This window comes from Muscardinus avellanarius (assembly GCF_963383645.1).
Source record: "Muscardinus avellanarius genome assembly, chromosome: 2".
NCBI classification, from domain to species: Eukaryota; Metazoa; Chordata; class Mammalia; order Rodentia; family Gliridae; genus Muscardinus; species Muscardinus avellanarius.
Window position 1 is genome coordinate 142,670,784 of NC_137787.1, and position 25,537 is coordinate 142,696,320.

A 25,537-nucleotide genomic window follows, 5' to 3' on the forward strand; every position below is an offset into this window, starting at 1 on the left:
ATGGCTGCCTCTTCGAGCGGCGAGAAGGAGAAGGAGCGGCTAGGAGGCGGCCCGGCGTCCGCTGGCGGTAACAGCACGCGGGAGCGGCTGCTGTCTGCGCTTGAAGATCTGGAGGTCTTGTCGAGGTACCGTGGCCGGCCTGAGAGCCCGGCTGGCCTCGGCTTTGCGTTTCGTCTGGGGCTGGGCGGGCAGGGTCGAGCTCGGAGGGTCTCCGTGCACTGGTGTCTTAGACTTGAGGTCCGCAGCCCTTCGGAACACTGGGCGTCATTTTTTCCCGTTGGAAGATATTTTAGTAGCCGGGCGTGGTGGTTCACGCTTGTAATCCCAGCATTTGGGAGGCTAAGAAAGGATCGCGGTTCGCGGACAGCCTTAGCTACTTAGGCCGTTTGCAACTCAGTGAGACCCTGTTTCAAAATAAAGAATAAAAAATAGGACTGGAGGTGTAGCTCTGAGATAGAATGCCCCATGTTCCATCCCCAGTACTGCCAAAAAAAAAAAAAAAAGATATTTTAGTAATGGTAGTGAACCTGGAACGCCAAGACAATTGTATTGAACCTTTAAAAAAATGGGTGTGAGCCTCTTAGCCCACGGACACTCAAGTAAGAAACGACCTTGAGTGCCAAGCGCCGGGAGACTGCAGAGAGCCTGGAGACCAACGTGGAGGAGCCCAATGTTAAGGGATATGTAAAAAACGCCTGGCCCAGAGGCTGTTTTCAGAAGAGCGAGCTGCAGTCTATGAGAGCCCGGGCTTCGACACCTGTTCCAGCCTTGGTTGGGGCAAGCTTCCTGAAGAAAAGGTTACTTGGGAATAATGAAATAATTCGACCTGCTAGGCCGCAGGTAGATGCCACAAGTAGATTCAGCAAGTGCGGAATCTGGAAGTGTGAGCACGCCTGACTTAGTGGAACTGCAAATTGTTTGGAATAGCAGGGTGCGCCTGTGTAGCAGAGACAGAAGAGGAATTGAATGTCATTGTCCATATTCTGTCACTTTTCATGATAAATCTTTGAGTTGGAGGCTACCTTAACGCCCTCATGTTAACTTGGATGTTAAATTGCATGGGTTCTTTCTCTTGAAATACTGCTTAGGTTTGCCTATCCTTTCTATTCCTGCTGTCATTACTATTTTCTTAAATGCAAGCTCCCAACAGTTCTACTTGCCTTTATGCTTTTGCCCTTTATTCCCCTCTATTGCCCAATACCAGAGTTATCATTTTATTTTTATTTACTTATTTATATATTTTTTGGTGGTACTGGGGTTCCTGGAAGCCCTTCTCCCTCTGGGCTATACTCCCAGACCTATTTTATTTGGAAACAGGGTCTCTTAAGCCAGCACGATCCTCCTGTCTCTGCCTCCCAAGCGCGGGGATTACAGGCGTGCGCCACGGCCCCACGTCCAGAGTTATTATTTTAAAAGGCATCTCATCATTTTCCTCTTGAAGAATATTTGGTAGGTTCTCATTGTCCAGTAAGCTAAAGCTTAGCTGAGCGCTCTGTTCTATATCTTCTTGAAGTCCATCTTGTTATCCTTATTCTGTGGCACATCCCTTGTCCTTCCTTTATCCTCCAACTTTGTGAGTAAAGTCATACAGTTGGACAGGGTATATGTAATGGTGATTCCATAAGACTATAAGGGAGCTGAAAAAATTTTATCACCTCGTGACCTCCAAACTACCATAATACTGTAGAGTATTACTCACTTGGTTGTGGTGATGCTGGTGGAAACAAACCCACTGTGCTGCCAGATGTAGAAAAGCCTACAACACAGCCGGTTATGGATAATATCTGGTAATGATTAAGTAAAGGATATTGCCACTGATTTAGGTATTTACTGTTCTTTGTATCATTATTTTAGAGTTTATTACTTGCCAAAGCAGTTTAAAATACTTGGTGTTTTATTTAAGCAGCAGCCTCATACTTCATTTCTTTTTTTTGTACTGGGGATTGAACCCAGGGGCATTCTGCCTTCGAGTTTCACCCCAGCCCATTTTTTTTATTCTTTATTTTGAAACAGGGTCTCGCTAAGTTGCAGAGGGCCTAAGTAGCTGAGGCTGATCACAAACCTTCCATCCTCCTGTCTCAGCCTCCCAAGTACTTGATCGCCTCACATCAAGTGATGGCCCTATACCATGTGTGTTTGTGTAAGTGCACTCTATAAAGTGCCATGGTACTTTATGACACATTTCTTAAAGTTTCCTGTCATTAAGCCAGGAGTGGTTATACTGTCATACTAAAGCCAGCTATGCTTCTTCAGTGCCATTACGATTCTACATTGAACTGGAAATGATTTATTCATCCTTCAGAATCTAGCTCGTATGTCACCTTTTCTGTAGGCACCACTGTTTGACAGCTTTAGAATAAATCTTATCCATTGTGTTTTGAATTATGCTTGATCTACTTATGATCAGAATTTTAATTTTTCTTGTAATTTAGTCCTTGCCACAGTATTACTTATTAAAGTTATTAGGTCAGCGCAATATTAAATGATGTAAAAAAAACTCAGAGGCAGCTGTCTTAATGTACTGCTTCTGTGTACATGTTTAAACAGATTCATACAATGCTATTTTCTTATTTATATTGCTGTATTTATAGTTTGTGGTTAGAACTTGACAGATAATCCTCTTAAGTGAATGCTCACGTTATTTCTTTGTAAAAAGAAGCTAGCAAGAAGCTTATTCAGTGTTTTTTTTTTTTCAGGTAAATTATTTACACATCTATTCTGTGGAACATGGCTATTTTGGAGTCAACTAATTAAAGCTTCATTTATGTTGAGTTCTGACTCTGCAAGTTATTAAAATCCAAATTAACACCCCAGAAATGAAGTCTAGTCCAGTGCTCTTCTGTCCTGACTTTCATTTTAACCAGCGCTTTTAGAATCATTGATTAGTCATACTCAGTCTCTAAAATACTCGAGAGAGGTAGCCATGTAGTTCTGATACAAATTTGTGTTTCATTGGATTTAGAAGAACTAATGACTGATTAGGAAATGCCTGTTGCTCTGATATTAGCCAGGCTTTCCAGTTCCTTGGGCTCTGGATGAAGTTCTCCTTGAAATTCGAAGTTCTAATCTCTTCAGCTATTTCTTTTTTTTTTTTTTTTTTTTTTTTTTTTTTTTGTGGTACTGGGGTTCCTGGAAGCCCTTCTACCTCCGGGCTACACTCCCAGACCTATTTTTACATTTTTATTTGGAAACAGGGTCTCCTAAGCCAGCGCGCGCGGCTGGCTTCGAACCTGCGCGATCCTCCTGTCTCTGCCTCCCAAGCGCGGGGATTACAAGCGTGCGCCACCACGCCCGGCTCTCTTCAGCTATTTCTTCTGGAAGAATTCTTACCTAAAGGGTAAATCTAATTCTTGCTTGGCTTCTGGCATCTTTGCTAAGTAATATATTTTTATTTTTGTTTTTAAGCAGTAGTGGGGGTGGCACCCAGGGGCATTCTACCTCCAAGTTACACCCCCAGCCCTATTTTTAAATTCATTTTAAAATAGTGTCACTGAGTTGTAAAGGGCCTCACTAAGTAGCTGAGGCCAGCCATGAACCTGGATTCTCCTGTCTCAACCTCCCAAATGCTAGGATTACAAGCGTGTGGTACCGTGCCCAGCCCGCTAAGTAATCTTGATGGTGTAGTTGAGTGAAATTAAGATATTCTTTGTTTATTTTGACCATCCATGTGGTAGGATGCTAGGGATTGGTTTTTCTGTAAATATGTTCATGAAGAAGTGACGCCCCTTTAGGAAGTAGTGCTGCCTTTTGTTCCAAGTGTCTTAGAATTTCAAATTTTTGCCTTAGTGTATTCAATTGCTTCTCGCCCCTTTACTCTTGAACCTACTAAAGAAATTTCTTTTTTGTTTTTTGTTTTTTTGTTTTGTGCAGTACTGGGGATGAAGCCCAGGGGCATTCTACTTCTGGGCTACACCCCCAGCTGTGTTTTTTATTCTTTATTTTTTAATTTTTATTTTTGGTGGTACTGGGGTTCCTGGAAACCTTTCTACCTCCGAGCTACACTCCCAGGCCTAATTTTTATATATATATTTTTATTTGGAAACAGGGTTTCTTAAGCCAGCAAGGCTGGCTTCAAACCAGAGTGATCCTCCTGTCTCCACCTCCCAAGCGCGGGGATTACAAGCGTGTGCTACCACACCCGGTTTTATTCTTTATTTGGAAACCGGGTCTCAGTGAGTTGCAAAGGGCCTCACTAGCTGAGGCTGACCACCAACCGTGATCCTCCAGTCTCAGCCTCCCAAATGCTGGGATTACAAGTGTGCATCATCATGCTCGGCTCCCAGTAAATTTCTTTTCTAAGCCTTACTTGCTATAGCATAAATGTTGTTGTGTTTTGTTTTGTTTTTTTTTTTTTTTTTTTTTTGCTGGGCAACCTTACTATATATTTTACATTCACCAAGTTCAGGAGCTATTTTTTGAGCCTGCCTATCCAGGATAATGATCTTTGAGAATCTCTTTTGATATTGGACAACTAACTCATTCAGTAGTCAGTCTTGAGATCTTGCTTTTGGATTTATTGACTATCAAAGTACCCGCATATCTGAAGAGTGTTTTCCTGATGTTATTGGTACCTGTAGCTTTGCATATACTTGACATATATGTATTCTTTACTTGAGATAGCATAATTGATAAGTTATATTAACTTTTAAACTAAATTGAAATTCTTTTGCATTTAGATCAGTTTATGGTTCTCTATATTTGATTTTTTTTTCCTTTATTACTTAGTATAGCATTTTCTGTTTGGTACGATGTAAATTTGTCACTTAAGTTTTCCTCAAGAACCTGAGTGTTTCTGAAACTTTCCTTCAGTTCTCTAGTTCTATGTGATCAGATTAGTTGAGGTGCTGAGATGTCTTTGCTTTCTGAGAAACTAGTTCTGTTGGCCTTTCCTCAGGGGAAAAAAAAAAAAAACATTTATTTATAACCTTCCTCACTGTATCTGTAGACAGATGAGTGATAGAGTTCTTTCTTGAGGCATTCTTCAGTCTGTATTAATCATTGTCTTGGAGATTTGTTTTTCTTTTCCTTTGATTTTCTGATGACTTATCAGCTGCATTATGTGTTTATCCCTAAAGACTGTGGATAAGTGAAAATGTGCCTCTTTTATGATCTTGAAGACAGTTGTTAGTGGTAGTGGAAGAGATGACATGTTCCGGTTTGCCACCAAATAGGTCATTGGAATTTCTCTATAGAATGAAGCCACTCCAGTGTACTTGGCTTTCAGAAAGGTCCCATTATATGCTCAGTGCTTAAATAGACATGACATGAAAATACTCAGTTATGTGCACTGACTCTTTGACCTTTTAAGTTTTTCATTACCTTCTGAATGAAACTTGTATCTAGTTTGTGTTTTACAGTAAATGAAAAAACCTCACTCTTGTACCATACATATTTTTATATTGAGCCTTTTTAGAAAAATGGATTTAAAATTTAGGATATATTTTTTTACTGTTAACCTGATTAGATCGTCTTTCAGTATGTTTATTACCTTGTGTAATAGCATGAGGTTATCTTTGGAGGAAATTAAAAAATAGAAACTTAGATTGTAGACTTTCTTAACCTCTTTGTCACTTAGAACTCACTGTACTGCAGAAACCATGTTGATATGAGTCCTGAGGTTCCCAAACCAGACTGTTAATTTTCTTTATCTACAAAATACTTTAAAAGTAGCACCACCAATAATATGTAAATTAGGGTTCTGTGAAGAAATGTGACTGAATTATAATTTGGTATTCCAGGAATATGCCTGCCGTGGCAGGGCAGGGCTCTTATCTCTATACCTGTAACCAGAGTGGGTGTAGGAATTCCTTTAGCCTCTCATATTTAGGGAGGACAGAGGGCTCTTTGTCCTAGGAACTTTTACAAAATAGTACTAAGTCCTAGAGACTTCTCCCTCCCCTGTACTCCTGTGCTTAGTAAGCAAGCCCTTGTAAGATTTCCTGTGAAACTATACTCCCAGACTTGCAAGAAAAATAGAACAAAGTGTTAATCCACCTCTCCCATCCTCTAATCACTCACCATCACCTCTTTCCCACCTGAAATCAACTTTTACTCAGATTAGAGGTTCTCACCTATGGCTCATCTCTGGAGTCTAGAGAAAGGTTACTATGACATATTATTTTCACGTCATGTCATGTCTTTTTTTTTTTTTTGGTGGTACTGGGGGTTGAACCCAGTGGCTTTATACCTCCGGGGTATACTCCCAAACCTATTTTATGTATTATTTGGAAACAGGGTCTCACTAAGTTGCTAAGAGCCTCACTCAGTAGCTGAGGCTGGCTTTGAACCTGTGCGATCCTCCTGTCTCAGCCTCCCAAGCATGGGGATTACAAGTGTACGCCACATGCCCGGAATATCATGTCTGTTTAATCACTCAGTAAGTCCTATCAGTTGTTCCTCCAGAATATATTCTAAATCTGTACATATTCTCCTATTTTTATTACTAAGTCCTTTACATAGACTACTACAAAATACCTAACTTTCTTCCATTCTGACTCTTTTACAGTCTACTCACTGGATAGTTCAAAGGTTTAAAAATGCAAGCTGGGCATGGTGGCACACATTTGTAATCCCAGCATTCAGGAGGCTGAGACCAGAGGATCGCGGTTCGTGGACAGCCCCAGCTACTTAGTGAGGCCCTCTGCAACTTAGTGAGACCCTGTTTCAAAATAAAGAATAAAAAATAGGGCAGGGGGTATAGCTCGGAGGTCAAATGCTTCTGGGTTTCATCTCCAGATCCACAAAATGCAAATAGTCTTGTAATTTCCTTTTTTATAATGATCTAATGACTTCTCATTGCACTTAGACTGAAATATATTACATTTACTGTGAATTGAAACCTACCTATCTACCTTTGTTTCTCTTTATATCTCTCTTCTTGGTGCTCACTCTGTTGGGGCTACACTTCCTCAAAACCATCTTTGGGTCACTAAACTATTAAGTCTTCTGCTTAGCATTATTTTCTCCCAGATTGGTTCATCTCATTTTCTTTTTTTTTTTAAGTCTTTTTTTAAAATTTTTTATTGGTGTATTATTTTCATACATCATATTGGGGTAAAAAACTTGTGTGGACATACATGTACACATCACTGATTTAACCCCTATCCAATTCCCACCCCATTCCCTCCCCATCCCTCCTTCCCTTGCTTGGCCTAGTGGTTGACTTTGATATGTTTAAGTACATTGTGTGTTTTAGAGATTTTCCTCTTCTCCACTCCTTTCTCCTCCTTTAGGTTGCCTAGTTTGCTCCTCTGTAGAATTTCCTTTTTCAATCTAGAGTTCTTCCTATGACCCATTTCTCCCTAACTCTCACATATTAGGGAAAGCATCTGATTTCTTACTTTTTTGTGACTGACTAATCTCACTTAGCATAATGTCCTCCACTTCCATCCATTTTCCTGAAAATGATGTAATTGAGTTTTTTTTGAATGGCTGAGTAAAATTCCATTGTGTACATATCACACAGTTTTGTAATCCATTCATCTGTTGATGGACATCTTGGCTGGTTCCACAGTTTAGCTATGGTGAATTGTGCAGCTATGAACATAGATACACATACATTAGTTTGGTAGTTTGGTTTCCTATTTTTTGGGTAGATACCCAGAAGTGGTATTGCTGGATCAAATGGTAGATTTGTTCCCATTCTTCTGAGGATTCTCCATACTGTTTTCCAAAGTGGTTGCACTAATTTGCAATCCCACCAACAATGTTTTAGAGTTCCCACTTCTCCACATCCTCGCCAGCATCTGTTGCTTGTGTTTTGAATGATTGCCATTCTAGTTGGAGTTAGGTGAAATCTCAGGGTAGTTTTGACTTGCATCTCTCTGATTGCCAGTGATGTTGAGCATTTCTTCATGCATTTATTGACCATTTGAATTTCTTCTTTTGTGAAGTGTATTTAGTTCACTTGCCCATTTGTTATTGGATGATTTGTTTTCTTAGTGTTGAGTTTCTTGAGTTCTCTGTATATTCTAGATATTAGTCCTCTATCGGTGGTGTAGGTGGCAAAAATCTTCTCCCATTCTGTTGGCTCTCGATTGTGGTTCCTGAGAGTTTCCTTTGCTGAACAAAAGCTCTTCAGTTTCATGCAATCCCATGTATTGATTTGCCTTTTAAATCGTTGTGCCTTTGGGGTCTTGTTGAGAAAGTGTTTATCTGTGCCTGTGTGTTGCAGTGTTGGACCTATGCCCTCTTCAAGGAGCTTCAAGGTCTCTGGTTTGATTTCCAAGTCTTTGATCCATCTTGAATGGACTCTTGTGCAGGGTGAGAAAGTGGGGTTAATTTCCAATTTTCTGCATATGGTTAACCAGTTTTGCCAACACCATTTGTTGAAGAGGCTATCTTTTCTCCAGTGTATGTTTTTGGCCCCTTTGTCAAAAATCAAATGGCTGGAAGCATGTGTACTTGTTTCTGGGTCTTCTATTCTGCTCCATTGGTCTATGTATCTGTTTTTCTTTGCCAGTACCATGCTGTTTTTATTACAGTGGCTTTGTAGTATAGCTTAAAGTCAGGTATTGTGATTCCTCCTGCATGGTTTTTGTTGCTGAGAACTACCTTGGCTATTCTGGGCTTTTTGTTATTCCAGATAAATTTAAGGACTGATTTTTCTATGTCTGTGAGGAATGATCTTGGAATTAACTACTTTAATGCGCATTGCATTGAATCTGTAGATCACTTTAGGAAGGATGGCCATTTTAATGATATTTATTCTGCCAGTCCATGAACATGGAAGATCCTTCCATCTTCTAAGATCTTCGATTTCCTTTTTCAGTGTTTTATTATTTTCTTTGTAGAGATCTTTTACCTCCTTGGTCAAGTTTATTCCTAAGTATTTTATTTTTTTGTGGGAGATCCTGAGTGGAAGTATTTTCTGAATTTCTTTTTCAGTGGATTTATGGTTGGTGTACAGGAAAGCTTCTGATTTTTTTAGATTGATTTTGTATCCAGATACTTTGCTGAATTTGTTGATCAGTTCTATAAGCCTTTTGGTTGAGTTTGTTGGGTTTTCTAAATATAGTATCATGTCATCTGCAAATAGTGAAAGTTTGAGTTCTTGTTTTCCTCTTTGTATTCCTCTGATTTCCTTTTCTTCCCTTATTGCTTTGGCTAAAGTCTCTAGTACTATATTGAAGAGAAGTGGTGATAATGGACATCCTTGTCTTGTTCCTGTTTTTAGGGGGAATTCTTGAAGTTTTCCCCATTTAATATGATGTTGGCAGTGGGCTTATTGTAGATTGTCTTAATAATGTTGAGATACGTTCCTTCTATTCCAGTTCTCTGCAATGTTTTTTATCATAAATGGATGTTGAATTTTATCAAATGCTTTTTCAGCATCTATGGAAATGATCATGTGATTTTTGTCTTTGATTCTGTTTATATGGTGAATTACATGGATTGATTTTCATTTGTTGAACCAGCCTTGCATCCCTGGGATGAACCCTACCTGGTCATGGTGTATTATTTTCTTGATGTGGTTTTGAATGCGTGTTGCAAGTATTTTGTTAAATAGTTTTGCATCCAAGTTCATCAAAGATATAGACCTGTAGTTTTCCTTCCTTGAACTGTCTTTATTCGGTTTGGGTATTAGTGTGATGTTGGCTTCATAGAATGTATGTGGGAGAGTCCCAGTTTTCTCTATTCATGAAATAGTTTGAGGAGTATTGGGATTAGCTCTTCTATAAAGGTTTTATAGAATTCACTCGGGAAACCATCTGGTCCTGGGCTTTTCTTTGATGGTAAGCTCTTTATTGCTGTTTCAATCTCTTTGATTGTTATTGGTTGGCTGAAGTGTTCTATATCTTCTTGACTCAGTTTAGGAAGGTTGTATTTATCTAGGAAGTTGTCGATTTCCTCCAGATTTTCCATTTTGTTGGAATATAGTTTTTCAAAGTAGTTTCCAATATTCCTCTGGATTTCTACACTGTCAGTAGTAATTTCTCCTTTTTCATCCCTTCATAATTTGGGTTGATTCTCTTTTTTTTTTTAGTTAGATTGGCTAGTGGTTTATCTATCTTGTTAATTTTTTTCAAGAAACCAGGTTTTGGTTTCGTTGATTTTCTGTATTGTATTTTGTTAATTTCTGCTCCAATTTTAATAATTTCCTGTCTTCTACTGGCTTTGGGGTTCAATTGTTCCTGCTTTTCAAGGGCTTTGAGGTGTGTTGTTAGGTTATTTATTTGAAGATTTTCTGTTTTTCTTATGTGAACACTCAGTGCTATAAATTTTCCTCTTAATACTGCCTTCAAAGTGTCCCAGAGGTTTTGAGATGTTGTATCTTTATTTTCATTTGTTTCTAGAAGTTTCTTGATTTCACTTCTTACATCTTCTATGACCCATTCTTCATTCAGAAGTGTGGTGTTCAGTCTCCACATGTTTATGTTGTTTCTCTGGGTCTTCTTATAGTTGATTTCTAGTTTCATTCCATTATGGTCTGAAATGACACAGGGAAGTATGTAACATTTTTTTAAATTTGCTAGTGCTCATTTTGTGTCCCAGGATGTGATCTGTTTTGGAGAAGGTTCTGTGAGTAGCTGAGAAAAATGTAAACTCCACTGTAGTTGGGTGAAATATTCTATATGTGTCCAACAGGTCCATTTGGTTAATAGTGTTCTTTAGTTCTGAGGCATCTTTACTGACCCTTTGTCTGGAAGATCGGTCTAGTGTTGAGAGAGGTGTGTTGAAGTCTCCCAGTATTATTGTATTGGGATTTATGTGTGACCTCATGTCACAAAGAGTTTGATTTATGAAAGTAGCTGCACCTATGTTTGGGGCATAGATATTGATTATTGTTATTTCCTCTTGCTGGATTATTCCTTTTACCAGTAAAATATGACTTCTTTGTCTCTTCTAATAAGTTTGGGTTTGAAGTCTAACTTGTCTGATATCATAGTTGCTACACCTGCTTGCCTTCGAGTTCCATTGGCATGGGCTACCTTGATCCAGCCCTGTACCTTGAGTTTGTTCCTATCTTTACTTGTAAGGTGTGTTTCTTGTAAGCAGCAGATGGATGGATTCTGGCTTTTAATCCATTTTGCCACTTTATGTCTTTTTATTGGGGAGTCGAGGCCCATTACATTCAGTGTGATTATAGAGAGATAATTTTTAATTCCTAACATGTTAAGATTTTTTTCTGTTTGAGATACTGTTTATTCTTCTTTGCTTAGTTGTCTGCTGGAGGGAAATCTTGTTCTTTTGGTTCTGGCGTGTATTACCTATTTCTTCTTTGCAGTTAATCTCCTTGAGTATTTTCTCTAGTGCTAGTTTTGAAGACATAAATTCCTTCAGTTTCTGTTTGTCTTGGAAGCTTCTTATTTCCCCATCTAATTTGATAGATAGTTTTGCTGAATAGGAAATTTTTGGCTGGAAGTTGTTTTCTTTCAGAGTTTGGAATATGTTACTCCACGCCCTTCTGGCTTTCATGACTTGGTTTGGGAAGTCTGGAGTGATTCTAATTCGTTTGCCTCTGAATGTCACTTGGCCTTTTTATGTTGTTGTTGCCTTTAAGATTCTCTCCTTGGCTTCTACATTAGTCATTTTGACAATTATCTAGCATGGGGATCCTCATTTCTGATCCTGTCTAAAGGGAGTTCTATAAGTTTCCTGGACCTGTGTATCGACCTCTTGATCTATGTTTGGAAAATTTTCTGCTATCACTTCCTTGAGATTGTTGATCTCTTTGGTTTCACCTTCCTTTTCCTCCTCTATGCCAATTATTTTTGGTTAGCTTTTTTAAAATGGGCCCATTTTTCTTCAATGTCAGATTCATGCTGCCGGATTTTTTTTTCTAAATTAGACACTATGTGTTCATTTTTGGAGTGATCATCTAGGAGCGAGATTCTATTCTCCATGTGGTCTAATCTGTTGTTTATGTTTTGAATTGATGCCTTTACTTCAATGATTGCATCCTTTATCTCTTCTTGGCTCTCTCTCTGAATTCTTTTTGAAACACCTCTATTATTTCTAAAGTTATTTTCCTGATTTGATCTTCTAGAGATCTCTGAATTTCTTTGTTATCAGGTTCTGATGTTGTGGGATTGTGGGCATTCATTGCTCCATTGTTATTTCTCTTTCCCATGATTTCAGAAGTTTGTGCCTTTTCTGGGTTCTTCCCTGTGTCACTACGACTTCACTTAAAGTGCTCTGGATCTCAAGTCTGTGGTTTCTCAGTCACCACTACTTCTTTACTGGGTTGTATCGCAAAGTCTCAGAGCCAGGGAGTCAATCGAGGCTGCTTTAGACCATGGGGGTGCCAGGCTGGGAGTTCTCCCGTGGGGAGCTGCAACTATGATGTGATATCTCTGCCGCCGCCACTCCCCCACTGGGTTGGACTGCACAAATCTCCGGCCCAGGGAGACTATCTGTGCAAGTTCCTGGAAGTGCAGTCCTGGGATTTCTCCTCTGGGGGCCGCAATTTGACTCACGGTTGTTGAGTGCGCTGAGGGAGCTGCAGTGGACTCGGTGAACTGCTGCTTCCGCTGTTGGCAATATGATACTGCTGCCACGCCCTCGGCCATGAGGCTGGCGTATTTCTTCTCTGGTTTTGAGCTCTACTCTGAGTCCCTGTGGGGTGTGCTGAGCCTGGCCCCTGGGAGCTTTAGACACTCCCTGCGCCAGAAAATACTGCTGAGTTACACCCGGCTGTTCTGCAGCTGCTCATCTCGGCTCGCTATCCACCCCTCCTCTCTGGAGCCTGGTGACTTGTTGAGTGCGCTGATCTGGAGTCGTCCGGTGAACTCGCCACTGCCACCGGCAGTATGGCACTGCTGCTGCATGCTCAGCCATGAGGCCGGCGTGTCTCCTCTCCGGATTTGAGCTCAGTTCTGAGTTCCCCTCCTCTTTGGAGCCTGGTGCTGCGAGGGAAGATGGTGCCGCCGTGGCTCCGGCTGTGGCACTGCAGGCTGGTTTCTTTTTTGGTGTCTGGTTGTTCTTGCAGCCCTTTTTTTCTTCTGTCCCTTGTATTTACAGTTTTTATTTCTCTGCTCATGGTGTTTTCTGGCTATGAAAGGCGATGATTTTGTGGTAACAGAGATCGATTGTTAGCGGGACTCATAAACGCCGCTTTTCTCCATTGCCATCTTCCCAGAAGTCCCATCTCATTTTCATGAGACTGGTTCATCTTATTTAATCCATGTGTTACTTCAAAGACATACAATTAGAGAGGTCTTCCCTGACCGCTCAATTTAAGTAGATAGTCTTCATTTTCTTCCCCATCCTTACCACCCTTTATTTCGTCTCTTATTCTTGTCTCCTGTGTTAGAATTTAAGTATCATTGTTCATTTTTATAAGCATCTAACAAGTGTCTGACATATTATAAGTACTCAATAAATATTTGATGAATGATTAGATGAGTGAATGAAGACTTTGTGTTTCCAAATCCACTCTTTTCATTAGCATTAGGGCATAATTCATACATGATACTATGGAGAAATAGTAGTGGAAGGGATTCTGTTCATTTGACACAAGCTATACTCCTAGCCCTATTTTTTTTTTTTTTTTTTTTTGGTGGTACTGGGGTTTCTGGAAGCCCAGGACCTCTTTTTTATTTTTGGAAACAGGGTCTCTTAAGCCAGCACGGCTAGCTTCGAACCTGCACGATCCTCCTGTCTCTGTCTCCCAAGCGCGGGGATTACAAGCGTGCACTACCACGCCCGGCCTTTCTAGCCCTATTTTTATTCTTTATTTTGAAACAGGGTCTCACTAAGTTGTGGAGGGCCTCACTAATTAAGTATCTGCGGCTGGCTGTGAACCTGCCATCCTCCTGTCTCAGTCTCCTAAGCACTGGGATTACAAGCATGTGCCACCACAACTGGCTTCTTGCATAATTTTTTAAAAGTCTCATCTATTAAGTTTGAAAGATATATATATCATTTGCTGTGCATTTTTTCTGACTTCATTTCTTGATCAGATTTTCCTAATTCAATACTAATTTTCATATAGGAAAATTGGCATATCTATTAAATGACTATCTTAGATGTAATTTTGAGCTGTGCGAGGTGACACACGCTTGTAATCCCAGTACTTGGAAGTATGAGACAGGATGGTAACAAATTTGTGGCCAGCCTCGGGTTCTTAGTGGCCCCCAGAACTTAGCAAAACCCTGTTTCAAAATAAAGAATAATATAGGGCTGGGTGTGTAACTCAGAGGTGGAAAGCCCCTGGGTTCAAAAAAAAAAAAAAAAAAGGAAAAGAGAAATTGTAGATGTGATGAATTTATCTGTTAGACCTCTGATGTTTTTCTGGCATTATGCATTGTCCACATTTCATAGTTGTGTTTCTTTGAAGTGATATGTGAACTTAGCTTCTCAGCAAACAGTTTTAGGGCAGACTTTGCTTGAGCTTTTCCAACTTTCCCTTCTTTTTTATTTTTTATTGGTGCATTGTAGTCATATATCTTAATGGAGTACAAGATGGTAGAACTTCTTTGTTTTTATAGTTGTCCTTTGTAGACTTCTATTGAGTCTTTCCAAAAATTCAACTTAGAATTTCATAGAAAGCTGTCTTTCTATTCAGTCATTTCACTGGCATTTATGTAATGGATACTTGAATAATTGTAGTAAGTAAACCTTATATAAATAACTGCCAGGCGTGGTGGCGTACAATTGTAATACATCCCAGCATTTGGGAGGCTGAGACAGAGGATCGCAGTTCATGGACAGCCTCAGCTACTTAGGCCCTTTGTAACACAGTGAGACCCTGTTTCAAAATAAAGAATAAAAAATAGGGCTGGGGTATAGCTTGGAGGAAAAATGCCCCTGGGTTCCACCCCCAGTACCACAAAAATAATAATAATAAGTTTAATAAGACACAACCCAGTCTTGGTGAGAGTGCCTGTAGCTGACATGATTAAAGTGACCAGTCACAGGGGACAGAAGGACCATAGCCATGACGGTCCAGCATGCGGTAAGTACCGTGAACCCAGCCAGGCAGGTATACAGAGAGAAGCTAAGGAAGTTTCCTATTGTAATTACATTGCAAAGCATTTTGTTGTTGTTGGTTTATTTCCTAGGGAACTTATAGAAATGCTGGCTATTTCAAGAAACCAAAAATTGTTACAGCCTGGAGAGGAAAACCAGGTAGGTGTTTTTTATTTAATTTATTTATTGCAGTACTAAGGATGAAGCTGGGGGCTGGAGGCAGTTTACCTCAGAGCTACACCCCCAGCCCTTTTTTGTGTGTGTGTGGTAGTGGGGATGGAACCCAGGGACATTTTCCAAGCTATACTCCCAGCCCTATGTTTTATTTTTTATTTTGAAACAAGGTCTCACTAAGTTGCAGAGGGCCTAAGTAGTTGAAGCGGGCCTCAAACCTGCGATCTTCCTGTCTCAGCCTTCCAAGTACTGGGATTACAAGGCCTGTGCCACCGTGCTGGCTCAGGTTGGTTGTTTTTTTTTTTTTTTTTTTTTTTTTTAGTTAACGAAAATATATATAAATTTCCTATTTATAATACTTTGTTGGAGAATAATTTTGAGGTTGATATTTTCAGCCTGGCGTGATGAAACATGCTTGTAATCCCAGTACTTGGAAGACTGAGACAGGAGGATTGCAGGTTTGGTGGCCAGCCTTAGCTACTTAGTGATGCCCTCAACAATTTAGTGAAACCATGTTTCAAAATAAGGAATAAAGCCAAGCATGGTGGTGCATGCTTGTACCCAGCATTTGGGAGGCTGACACAGGAGGATCACCGTTTGCAGGCAATTTCTTACTGTTTTTTGAAATCACTCATTTTTTTAAACCATCTTTATCATAAATAATACTATACATGAAATCACAAGCTTAGCAGCCCAGTTATATCTTCTGTAATATATGTTAGGATAAATATATAACTATAAATTTTTTTTAAGTTCTTGGTGCCACCTAAAGTCAAATTTTGGGAGACATATTACATTGGATTTCTAAGGATAAGCTTAAATTCTATCTTCCCTGGGAAATGAATAAACATATTCATTTTAGCATAGTGCCACTTCTAAAAGACTAGTCTTGTTCTATCTTGCATGAAAGAAGAGCAAAAAGGAGAAAATCTTGGTATCAAATCTGTTTCCCCAAATACTCATAGGTAGGCTACTTCTGTTTTTCTACTTATATTCTTAACTATTTTAGAAGTGTTAAAATGTTATAGCCTAAGCCAGTTGAGGTATAGATTCTTGGAATGTAGCCTTTCACTATTCTACAGCCTGGCTTAACCAACTGTTATCTGATAGGTCCTGGAGTTGTTAATTCACCGAGATGGGGAATTTCAAGAACTAATGAAATTGGCACTGAATCAGGGAAAAATTCATCATGAAATGCAAGTTTTAGAAAAAGAAGTGGAGAAGAGAGACAGTGATATTCAGCAACTACAGAAACAGTTAAAGGAGGCAGAACAAATACTGGTAAGTTAATAGTTCCTTAGGTGAAAAGGGATATTGTTTATTTCTGAAAAATCTGTTAGTATTTTGAAAACTTGACTTTCCAAGTGTGAAAGTGGCATTCTGTCAGTAACTAAGTGAAAGTTCATTGCCATTCCCTTTTTTCTTACTATTTTCAGATATTCTGCATTATTTTTAATTGCATTTTCATTATGTAAAGATTTTACAATATTGAATTGTATAAATAGGAAGTTTTATTTTATCCTGGTCTAAACTTTTATTTTTTTAAATGTTCAAAATCAATGAAAATATATACTGATTTCATAAATTAAAATTTACATTAATTTATTTGGTCTTCTATCCTGAACCAAATAGGATTTAGGTATAAGTCAGCACTCTAGTTTTTCCTTTGTTATCCTTTCGTCCTATTTTGAAGAGGCATTTTATTTGCTCCCATTAGCCTAGTTATTTCACTAACCTAATGTAATAGCCATATGGTGATATTGCAGAAACATTGAGTTTGATTTTCATGTGGACCAGACATTGCTAGCATTGTTATCCCTGATGAACTTCTTTAAAAAAAAGTGCCAACATGGGCTCCAGAAAATAAGCCTGAACAGTTTGGAGTAACGTGACTACCACAACTGAAAAAAACAACCCCAAGTAGATGCTTTTTAAAAATATGTTTATATTAAAATCTATTTTTAGCTGGGCATGGTGGCACATGCCTGTAATCCCACTACTTGGGAGGCTGAGACAGGAGGATCACAGGTTCAAGACCAATTCAGCAAGTAGTGGGCGAGACCCTGCTTCAAAATAAAAATAAAATAGGGCTGGGGGTATAAGTCAGAGGTAGACTGCTTCTGGGTTCAATCCTTAGTCACATACACACAAAATCTTATTTTTCCTTATGAAAGTACTATTTGGTTATCAAAGAAACTTCAAAAATACATAAAATAGAAAGAAGGAAAATTTGCTGTTAGTAAGTCTGTTTTCTTTGAATCTCAGGTGTATTTTCTTTTTTATCGTAATTTTCAATTACCATTTCTTAAAACTTAAGCATTTTCATATAATTATATCCTCTGTTTTTAGTTTAGTTTTTTTTTTTTTCTTTTCTTTTCTTTTTCCTTGTGGTACTGGCGATTGAACTCAGGAGCAGTCTACCTCCTAGCTACATCCCAGACCTGCTTTTTATAATTTATTTTGAAATGGGGTCTCACTAAGTTGTGGAGGGCCTCACTAAGTAGCTGAGGCTGGTCAAGAACCTGTGATCCTCCTGTCTCGGCCTCCCAAGTACTGGGATTACGAGTGTGTGTCATCACGCCCAACTGTTTTTAGTTTTTTAAGTTTGTGTTGTAATGGTGTGTGTGAATGTAGGAAAGAGAGACAGACACAAGGAAGAGCACACAGGGACAGTCTATCTTTGAACTACACCCCCAGTGCTACTTTATTTTTTATTTTGAAGTAGGGCCTCACTAAATTACCTTGCACTAGCCCCAAACTTGCTGTCCTCCTTTCTCAGCCTTCCAAACACTGAGATTACAGATGTGTCCCATTGCTCCTCAATTGTGTTACAACATTTTGATTAATACTTTACAGATAATTTTTTTCTCTATGTTTTCTATTATATTCTTTATAGTAGATTTCCAAAAATGTAATTAATGAATTAAAGATGTGAACAGAAGTACCATAAGCATGACCTATTAGATAATAGCAGCCAACATTGGTTGTTTGCTTAGGTACCAGTCCCTGTGCTTTGCATTTTATATGTATTATCTCAGGGTTCATAACTGTGTATATAAAGTTAGTAGCATTATTCTGATGAAGAAACTGAGACTTTAAGTGAATAGCCAGCTTGCCTAAGGAGTCTCTAAGTAGAGAGATGGAAATTAAACCTAGTTCTCTCTGACTTTGTACTTTTAATCACTGTTTATATAGGAGGATAGACACAGACTAGGTTAACTTTATTCTCTTAGTGTATTTCGGGGGCTGAGGTGACACTTTTTGGTGGTGGTAGTCATTAAACATTGAGGTGACATATGAATGAATAAGAATATTAATTCAAGAACTTTTCTTGTAAATAGAAAAAAAATTTTTTTAGGTATTTTATCCTTGGACTAGATGTAAGACCATGCTTTTGAAAGGAACATGGTCTGGGTTTCTTCTGCAGAGATGGTAAATGACATAAAAAATGAGCAGATCATCCAGTTTATACTGTTTCTAACAACTATTTGTGAATGGGAGACTGGTTCAGGAATACAGTATTTCTTTCATTAAATATATCACATAGTATTTCGGAACATTAAAAATAAATTCTAGGGATTCCCAAGTTTTGCAAATAGTTTCATTTGGTAAGTGATCTTTCAGATTAAGCCAAGAACTATGTTTGACATAGTTAAGAATAAATCATACTTTTTTTTTAATGTTGTTTAAATTAGGCAACAGCTGTTTACCAAGCAAAAGAGAAACTCAAGTCAATAGAAAAAGCAAGAAAAGGTTAGTACCATGGAAAGACTGGTTGACTTTATGAAAAATACAAGTTCTTGTTTTTAAAAGTAGCTAAGAGTGTTACTGGTAATCATTTACTGCTCCTAAGAAGATTCCCTCCTGATAAGTTTTCATTGTAAAGTGTGTTATGTTCTGCCATTGTAGTGGGCATCCTTAGGGAGGTAGAAGTATCACATCATTTTTTAGGTTATAAGAGGCAATAGTAAAAGATAATTTATGACTTTGTACTCATATGTACAGTAAAGACAGTGATTTTTATAAAATTGCTGTGAGGAAAAAAGAGAAATGGGATTTGAGCTGGATGTTGAAGGTTAGGACAGAGAGTATCCATTGGACTGCTGAACTGGGACTGGAATAGCATGAAGTCAGAACTAGAAATAGCTTTGGTCTGTGAGCATGTTTTGTGGTAGAGACCCAGCATACTTTCCTTCCTTGCTCTCCTTTTGAATGGCTTGTGAATCTTACTAAACTTTTAATTTGCATACCAAAAGTCAAATTGTAGCTGGGCATTGTGCAGCATGCTTGTGATTCTAATTCTTAGGAGGCTAAGGCAGAGAGATCACAACCTAGTGAGACCCTGTTTCAAAATAAAAATAAAATAGGTCTGGGGGTGTAGCTCAGAGGTAGAATGCCTGTCTGGTACATTCAACCAGTACTAAAATAAATAAAAGTCATAAATAAAATAAATAAATAAATAAATAAATAAATAAATAAATATAAATAAAGCAGATAATATTCTCCGAGAGGTGGACTAGGATTTTGTAGCAGGAAACAAATCTCCAGGAGAAGATGGCTATCTGAAATGTAGTTCATGGTTTTGTTTTTAGTCCTTCCTTAAAAATTTTACACACATACCCATAGTACTTTGTTACATGGAAACAGGTCTAAAGTTCATAGAATGAAAAATGAATTGTTCTCCTTTGTCAGAGGTAACTACTGTTGTTTGGTGTTTATTCTTCCAGATTTTTTTCTGGGTCTTTCAATATGTATATAGTAAAAGAACAAAAACACAAATCATGTCACATATGTATTCATCAGCCTACTTTTTAAAAATAGGATGAATACACTATATATTTCTCCGTGTAGGTCTGTTTAGAGCCTAGGGCCATGCTAACCACCCAGACTATGTGAGCTGTCTGCTGACATCATAGCTTGAATGTCATTGAGAAATGAAGTGCATTTTTTTTTTTTTGATCTGTGCTTACTGTTGCTTTCAGAGATTAGTGGGATTGTTGAGCATTATTATACTAGCTTCCCAAGTTTCTTTCTGTCAGTTGATTTTGCTAGATGCTTATCTTGCTCTTTAGTTTGGAAATATTTACAATGTAGGCTTACAGTACATATGCAAGTATTGTTTGGGAAGGTAGGTGGCTGAGATTATACAATTTTTAGATAATTTAAAATTAAGTATGTTACATGTACTTTTTAAACTTGTATGTTTACTAGACTAAATTATTGTACTATTCTCTTAACCTTCTCAGGTGCTATTTCCTCTGAAGAAATAATTAAATATGCACATAGGATCAGTGCAAGTAATGCTGTGTGTGCCCCACTGACCTGGGTTCCAGGTAAAAATACTTGTCTTTAATACTAGGTGTATGTGGTTTAGAAAATCCTTAGGTGTCTGTATGTACAAGTAGATTTAAACATAGAATGTATTTATCCTTAGAAACATTGGCCAGTAGAGAGATTTTCTCATCTTTAATGTCGTATAAATAATAAAGTGTGACATGGGTTTTATAAATTTGTTTTCTACAAGCTCATTGGCACTAGAGAATGCTTTCCTTTTTAAAAAATAAGTTCAGCCGGGCGTGGTGGCGCACGCTTGTAATCCCCGCGCTTGGGAGGCAGAGACAGGAGGATCGTACAGGTTTGCAGCCAGCCACGCTGGTTTAAGAGAGCCTGTTTCCAAATAAAAGTATAAAAAATAGGTGTCTGGGAGTGTAGATCTGAGGTAGAGGGTTTCCAAGAACCCCAGCACCACCTAAATAAATAAATAAATATAAATAAATAAATAAATAAATAAGCAAGCAAGCGAGCGAATATTTTAAAGTACAGGTTAATATGTGATGCTTCTAATGTAGTGGATTTATATGCCTATAAAACCCAGGCTGGACAGCAGCCAACTCTTGAGAGCCATTAGGATTTCCACAGAGAATCCAAACTAAAAAACAGACAATATTCCTAAGTGTTCCATTTAGACAGAGCACTCAGCACCCAAAAGCAAACACTGAGACCTGGAAAGAGCTGGAATGATTAGAAACAGCAAAGATGGTAACCAGCTGCAATTATATTGGCAGTGGGTAAAATGTAAGATAGGAGACCTAAGGTAGAGTGGCAGTGTCTTTGGAGGAATCAGAGAGAGAGTTATCTCATTTTCAGTCATTTCTGAAGGTGGTGTTTCACCATGCTTAAACCATGAAGGGGAGTACAGTTGAGCAGGGGGTAATCTGGAGTAGATAAGAAACATTACCAGGAAGTTGTTCCAAATCTGGCCAAACTGCTATTTAGTATGTTTTCATGATGAGGAGGACAGTCCTGCTTCTGATATTCCACTAGAAAGTTATAGGAATTGATCTTTAAATAACAGGATCAAAAAGGTCAGCTAGAAACAGATTTTATTTAGACAATCCTTCCAATAAGCACCCCAGTCTGTTCTATCTTATAGGTGTCCTGATCTCTTCTCATATGTGTTATTATTTTTCTACCTAGAAAATGCATGTAAATTAGAAGGATTAAGATCATTACAATGTTCTTAAATCATCATTTGGAATGTTTGCTAAAATGACCATTTTTCTCTTTTTTAATAGAGACGGTGCATTAGAATCAGAGAAGAAACTTTAGCATGTATTTTTAAGATTAATGTATTATGCTCTTAAAAACTGATAAGATGACCTGAATATTCCAAGATTAACAATCTAGCTTGAGTTTTTCAGTGTGAACAACAGAAAATTAGTACTTGAAAAAACATTAATGCTTTAAAAAATATGAGTTAAAAGCAGTCTTTATTGTTTAGGAGACCCACGAAGACCATATCCAACTGACTTAGAGATGAGAAGTGGATTATTGGGTCAGATGAACAATCCTTCCACTAATGGTGTGAATGGTCATTTGCCAGGGGATGCCCTTGCAGCGGGCAGACTGCCAGGTAATGTTAACTGGAGGAATGTTTTCAAACAGACTAAGGTTTTTCAGAGATGAAAATAATAGGCTACTTGAGATTTTAGACACAACTCATTTCAGTGGCTGGATTCTTTGCCAATTTATCCTGTTCTCTGTTTATTCCATTTTAAAGACTTCTAGTGTAAGTTCTGAAATTGGACTAAACTTCTTTTCTTTCTTTATCTGTTAATAGTCTTCCATTTCTCAGTTATTTGATCTCTCCTTTTATATTGCTATTGCTCCAAACATAGCATTTTTTGCTATTGTGAAACATGCCGTATAACTAGCATAATAAATACATGATTTGAAGGTAACTTGTTTTGACATGGCAGAACATTTGCAGGGAAAGACATAAAGGAAAAATATATGTTCTCTGAGTCACTCTAAGTATTTTAGCATACTTTTTTTTAATCCTTGTATCTTTGCATTGTTAAAAAATATAGGTTCTAGATACTGATTTTTTTGTTGTTGTTGTTTAACCTTACACTTCAAGGATGTCCCTATACTATTAAAAATGCATTGTATAAATTATTTGGTGACCTAAACTAAGCCTGGGGAACTCACTATGCTTATATATTAGTTGTCTGGGTATTCCTCATCTTATTGTGATTATTCTAGATTTTATACCAATCATAATCCAGTCAAGGGACAAACCACATCAGTAATTTGAACAAAGATAATTGGAAAAATTCAGAATTACTAACTATATGAGGTATTTCTAAGGTATAAAGAGAAATATTTTTCAAAAGTACAGATAAAGGGGAGAACAAAGGCACTGGTAAGGAGAAGACAATAGAAAAGGGTCCCACCAATACTTGGGAGGCAGAGGCAGGAGGATTGAAGGTTTATAGCCAGCCTCAACAACTTAGTGAGGACCCGAAACTTAGTGAGGTTGTTTCAAAATAAAAAGGGCTGGGGGTGTAGCTCAGAGGCAGAAAGAAGCCCTGGTTTCAATCCCCGGTAACCCCCCCATCAAGCTCATGCACACATGTGCACGCATCCTCTCCACCTGTCCCAGAACTAGTAATTCATATCATGGCACCCTGATTGGAGAAGGTTTTGTACAGCCATCTCTAGCAAAGAAGCTGGATGAGGTGTCAGAGGCCAGCAGAGGCAAGAAGGATATTACCTGCAGGGAGAGTTCTGCTAACCTACCCTTTGGGATTGTAGTGAAACCGAGTAGGAAAGCACCTGAGGGATACCACTGTAACTTGCTGAGACATGAGCACCATTGACCTGCACACCAGCCAGGCCCCAAAGGAGTAAAGGGGAAAAACATCTGATCTAGAAGAGAAGCCTTTTCTCTGGCAGAGTCCCACCAGTGCCCTCTACTGACAGAACTTGGCATTGTGGCAGCTGACAGAGGAGAACTATTTTCAGTCCATGAAGAAAGGTAGATTTGAAGCCAGCTGGCCTACTTACAAAGTTAATATAACACTTTTACCTTTCTTTTACCTTTTTAGAATCCGACTTGTTTCTCTTAGTCTTGAACTATATCTGTTTTCTGCTGTGTTCCTTTTCTTAGGAAATGCAGTTTCTTAATGTTACTTGGACACTTTTTTCCCAAAGAAATTTCTTATATATAGTCAGTTTCTCTTAGATTCATTGACAGTAGCAGCTCTTTTATTTTCTGAGAAAGTGTTTAAATCTATTATAACATTGTAATAGATAACATAGCTTTCTTATAATTTATAGAATAATCTATATGATCAAACATTATAAATAATGAATATATAGAAAATATTTATAATTGTCTTGAAAAAGAAAAATTGTCAACTGAGTAGTTCTTTACACTGTAGTTTTTGTTTGAAACAGATTCCTAGTAGCTAAAACATGCTTTTTTATCTTCCTTAATGTGACTATATTAATTTGGCCAAATGTATATTTTTATTTCTTGTCCTAAAAAATTTACTCTAAGCCGAGCATGGTTTATGCTTGTAATCCCAGTACTTGGGAGGCTGAGACAGGAGGATCATGGTCCGTGGACAACCTCAACTAATTTTTTTTTTTTAGGGATGGAACCCAGGGGCATTTGACCTCCAAGCTACATCCCCTGCCCTCTTTTTTTATTCTTTATTTTGAAACAGGGTCTCACTAAGTTGCTGAGGGCCTCACTAAGTAACTGAGGCTGGCCACGAACCACGTTCATCAGGTCTGAGCCTCCCAAATGCTGGGATTACAAGCGTGCGCCACCATGCCCGGCTCAACCTCAGCTAATTGGTGAGGCCCTTTGCAACTCAGTGAGACCCTGTTGCAAAGTAAAGAATAAAAAATAGGACTGGGGTTATAGCTCAGAGGTAGAATGCCCCTGGGCTCCATCCCCAGTACTGCAATAAATTAATAAATAAATAAAGTACATGAAGGGAAGAGTGATTGTGAAGTAGGTTAATTACAACTAGAACTGTTCTCACATACTACTTCTTTCTCCAGATGTCCTGGCTCCACAGTACCCATGGCAGTCAAATGACATGTCAATGAATATGTTACCACCAAACCACAGTAATGACTTTCTCTTGGAACCTCCTGGGCATAATAAAGAAAATGAAGATGACGTGGAAGTTATGTCAACGGACTCCTCGAGCAGTAGTAGTGACTCTGATTAAAAAATATGAGTGTTCAGAATTGAATGCTGTAGAATGCTGTTTCTTAAACAGTAGCAGGGAAATATAAGCTGCAGGCTTGTTGTGCAGACCATTAAAAATTAAATTGGATTTTCATTGTAAAGCCCAAAATCATGGTTTTAGTTCTAATCCCTAAACAAATGTTTGAGATTAGTCAAAATTTACTATTGAGATTATTCAGTAGTGCAGTGATGGTCGTACCCTGCCCTCTTCCGGGTGTACTGGGTTTGTACATAGTTCTGCAAATAAGATTTGAGGGAGACACTGAGGTGTATATATCACGAATAGATTTTTAGAAATTATTTAGAAACTAATTTTATAAAAAAAGACAGTGAATTACTGAATCTCTGTCATATTTCAGGATGAAAACCCTCTACAACCTTATCATCTTGAACACGTCCAATCTCTTCTAAAACCCATGTTTAAAAGTGAAGGTTCGCTTCTGTTGCAGGAAGAGAAAAACTGGTCGTAATTTGCACTGTTTATAATTATTTTAATTTTTGTAAATAAATTTGTTCATTTGTTTACTTTGTAAATTTATTTATATATTTATTTTTGGTGATACTGGGGTTCCTGGAAACCCTCTACCTTTGGGCTACACTCCCAGACCTACTTTTATATTTTTTTATTTGGAAACAGGGTCTCTTAAGCTAGCGAGGCCAACTTCGAACCTGTGCGATCCTCCTGTACCCGCCTCCCAAGCTTGGGGATTACAAGCGTGCGCCACCACGCCCGGCGTAAATTTATTTTTATATTTATTTATTTTGTGGTACTGGGGTTGAGCTCAGGGGCATTCTACCTCTGAGCTATACCATTTCTTTTTTAACAGTCTTAAGTTGCTGAGGGCCTCACTAAATTGCTGAGACTGGCCTGTCTTAGCCTCCTGGGATTTACAGGCATGT

General features: G+C 38.3%; 1 protein-coding gene across 1 annotated transcript; it reads left to right on the forward strand.

Moving 5' to 3' along the window:
• On the forward strand, nt 1–24,617 carry MED4 (mediator complex subunit 4; the record flags this gene model as incomplete). Its single annotated transcript, XM_080720020.1, has 7 exons — nt 1–125; nt 15,006–15,072; nt 16,198–16,368; nt 18,783–18,840; nt 20,334–20,420; nt 21,869–22,000; nt 24,445–24,617. 7 exons carry the CDS (start codon nt 1–3, stop codon nt 24,615–24,617), a joined length of 813 nt encoding a protein of 270 aa, XP_080576146.1.
• Between the last annotated feature and the right edge of the window lie 920 nt (nt 24,618–25,537).